This window comes from Octopus bimaculoides, chromosome 9 (assembly GCF_001194135.2).
Source record: "Octopus bimaculoides isolate UCB-OBI-ISO-001 chromosome 9, ASM119413v2, whole genome shotgun sequence".
In the NCBI taxonomy this organism is placed as follows: Eukaryota; Metazoa; Mollusca; class Cephalopoda; order Octopoda; family Octopodidae; genus Octopus; species Octopus bimaculoides.
In genome coordinates this window covers 79,140,667-79,143,225 of record NC_068989.1, presented here as the reverse complement: position 1 = coordinate 79,143,225, position 2,559 = coordinate 79,140,667, and the positions used below count along the sequence as shown (strand labels likewise).

The window sequence follows — 2,559 nt, the reverse complement described above, 5'->3', positions numbered from 1 at the left end:
ACAGCAACAGAAAAAAGTACAGCAACAGAAAAAAGTACAGCAACAGAAAAAAGTACAGCAACAGAAAAAAGTACAGCAACAGAAAGATGTACAGCAACAGAAAAAAGTACAGCAACAGAAAAAAGTACAGCAACAGAAAAAAGTACAGCAACAGCAGCAACAACAATAATAAAAACAACAACAATATGAAATAAGGGTTTAAAATTTTGGTATAAGACCAGCAGCTTTTAAGGGGAGAGGGAAGTCGATTACAACGATCCTAATACTTCAATGGTATTTATTTTATCGATCTCGAAAGGATGAAAGGCAAAGTCGACCTCCGCAGAATTTGAACTCAGAACATGAAGACGGACGAAATGCCGCTATGCATTTTGTCCGGCTTGCTAAGAAATTTGCCAGCTCGCCACCTTTATGCAATATGGAATAATAAAACCTCGTACTTACTCAAAAGAAAACCGAAATGGTGAAAAATAATGTTACTTACCATTTCCATTCTCCGCCGCGTTTCTTCTTCAATGTAAAGATGGTCTCCAGAACAATCAGCAGAATCGAACCACCCATACACCAGTAGAGCAGATTTTTCTTGACGACTGTTAAACGCCAAATGCATATTAATCCGTGTGTGGTAAACAGACTGCGAGATACAACGGCTTTTATCACAGCCACTATAGTCCCGAATTTCTCACAACATCTATTGGAAGTCATGCCAGCATATTTCTGTAAGAGCAGAAGCATGGAGAGATGAAGGGTCGAATATGTATGCCTGAATGTCTGAATGGATGGATGGATGGATTAATGGAGGGATGGATTAGTAGATGGTCGAGTGTTCGATTCTCTTTCAAAATTATCTGAAGTCTCCCTATAAAGAAGGAAATGGTTTCTAACAGATACAAAGCTCCGCCGTCGGATTATGTATGTATGTATGTATGTATGCATGGACGGATGGATGGATGGATAGTTGGTTGAATAGCTGGCTTGATAAATGGGTGAATGGACGGATGGTTGGATAGATGACTTAGTGGATGGATAAATGGTTGTGTAGATGTAGACAGATAAAGACTTGGATAATTCGATGGAGATCTAAGATCGACAACTGCCGAAATCCAGACTTTGATATACTTCCTATTGAAATAGTTGTTAGTAAGGTAATTTACTATTCCGAGTCCAAAAATTCTGCTGGCATCAACTATGTTCCTTTACGGATGTAATATCCATACAACGAATTCTTTTGTTGTACAGATTGTAGTTGGAACAGAATTTTAGCATAGAGTACAAAACCTAACACACCGTTTGACTCGATAAAATCAAATTCAATTTTTGTGAATATCATATATTATGAGATGTATAATACTTTTGATAAGTTTCAGCTGCGACTGCACACAGCTATTGGCTATTTTTCTTAATAAGAATAATTTGAATATCTTCTTTCCACCATAAAAACAATGCCACACTTTACTTCCTCAATCGGAAATTTTCGTTAATTTTACCATTCTGCTCCCTCGCTATAGCCTTCTCTCTGTATCTATCTATCTATCTATCTATCTATCTGTAGATATAGCTATAGATATAGATAGATAGATAGATAGATAGATAGATAGATAGATAGATAGATACATGCATATATACATATATACATTCATACATACATACAAACATTCATACATACATACATACATACATACATACATACATACATACATATACCAACTTACCTACGTGTCTATCTATCTATCTATTTCTTTCCGTATCATCTTTCTTTTGAGTTCTAATCATCGATTCCTTGTTTTATTTGCTAATAGTCTTATAGAATATTAGCAAATTTCTCAAAGTCTCGAATGCTTGGGACCTGTACAATAACGAGAGTAGGATTTTAATCGAACGAGTAACACGCATTGTAGAGATTGAAAAGGTTAAGCGAGGCCAATAATTATGTTGATTTGTTGTATGTAGTTGGCTTTAATTTACTTCCGGTATTAATGCGCACGCACGCACACACACACGCATGTATGCGTGTACAATACACACATATATGGAGGGATGTTATACATACATAGATTTTCTTTTAATGAAGAATTATTGCAAAATAATCCCAGTTCACATTCTATTGAAAGAATCGTGCCATTTCTCTAAATCTCTTGCAGCGCAATATTTGTGTTTTCTACAACAAATCTCTTAATGATCGTTTCCAATCATGCTCTAATCGAAATCAATATCTTCGCCACCACTATTTTTTCACACGCTCATTTACACACACACACACACACACACACACACACACACACACACATATTTAGAGACACATACTTGCATACATACAAACATAGATACGTACGTACACAGACATATACATCCACACGCATATACATATTCACATACATACAGACATAGATACGTACATATATTTACATGCACACATATATACTGACACTTTTACACTGACGTTTATGTATGTGTGCGTGCGCAGGCGTATAGATATATACATACATTCATATATATATTAATATATATATATATATATATACACATACATACATACATACATACATACATACACACATA

At 35.3% G+C, this 2,559-nt stretch overlaps 1 protein-coding gene across 1 annotated transcript in view; it reads right to left on the bottom strand.

Annotated features, from left to right (window-relative positions):
* The window catches only part of LOC106872193 (uncharacterized), a 37,824-nt gene extending 37,104 nt beyond the window's left edge, over window positions 1–720 (bottom strand). Inside the window, exon 1 of the mRNA XM_014919091.1 lies at window positions 485–720. Coding sequence (XP_014774577.1) covers window positions 485–705 — 221 coding nt within the window. The 5' untranslated portion in view covers window positions 706–720. The remainder of the gene's footprint in view (window positions 1–484) is intronic.
* Window positions 721–2,559: the final 1,839 nt, after the last annotated feature.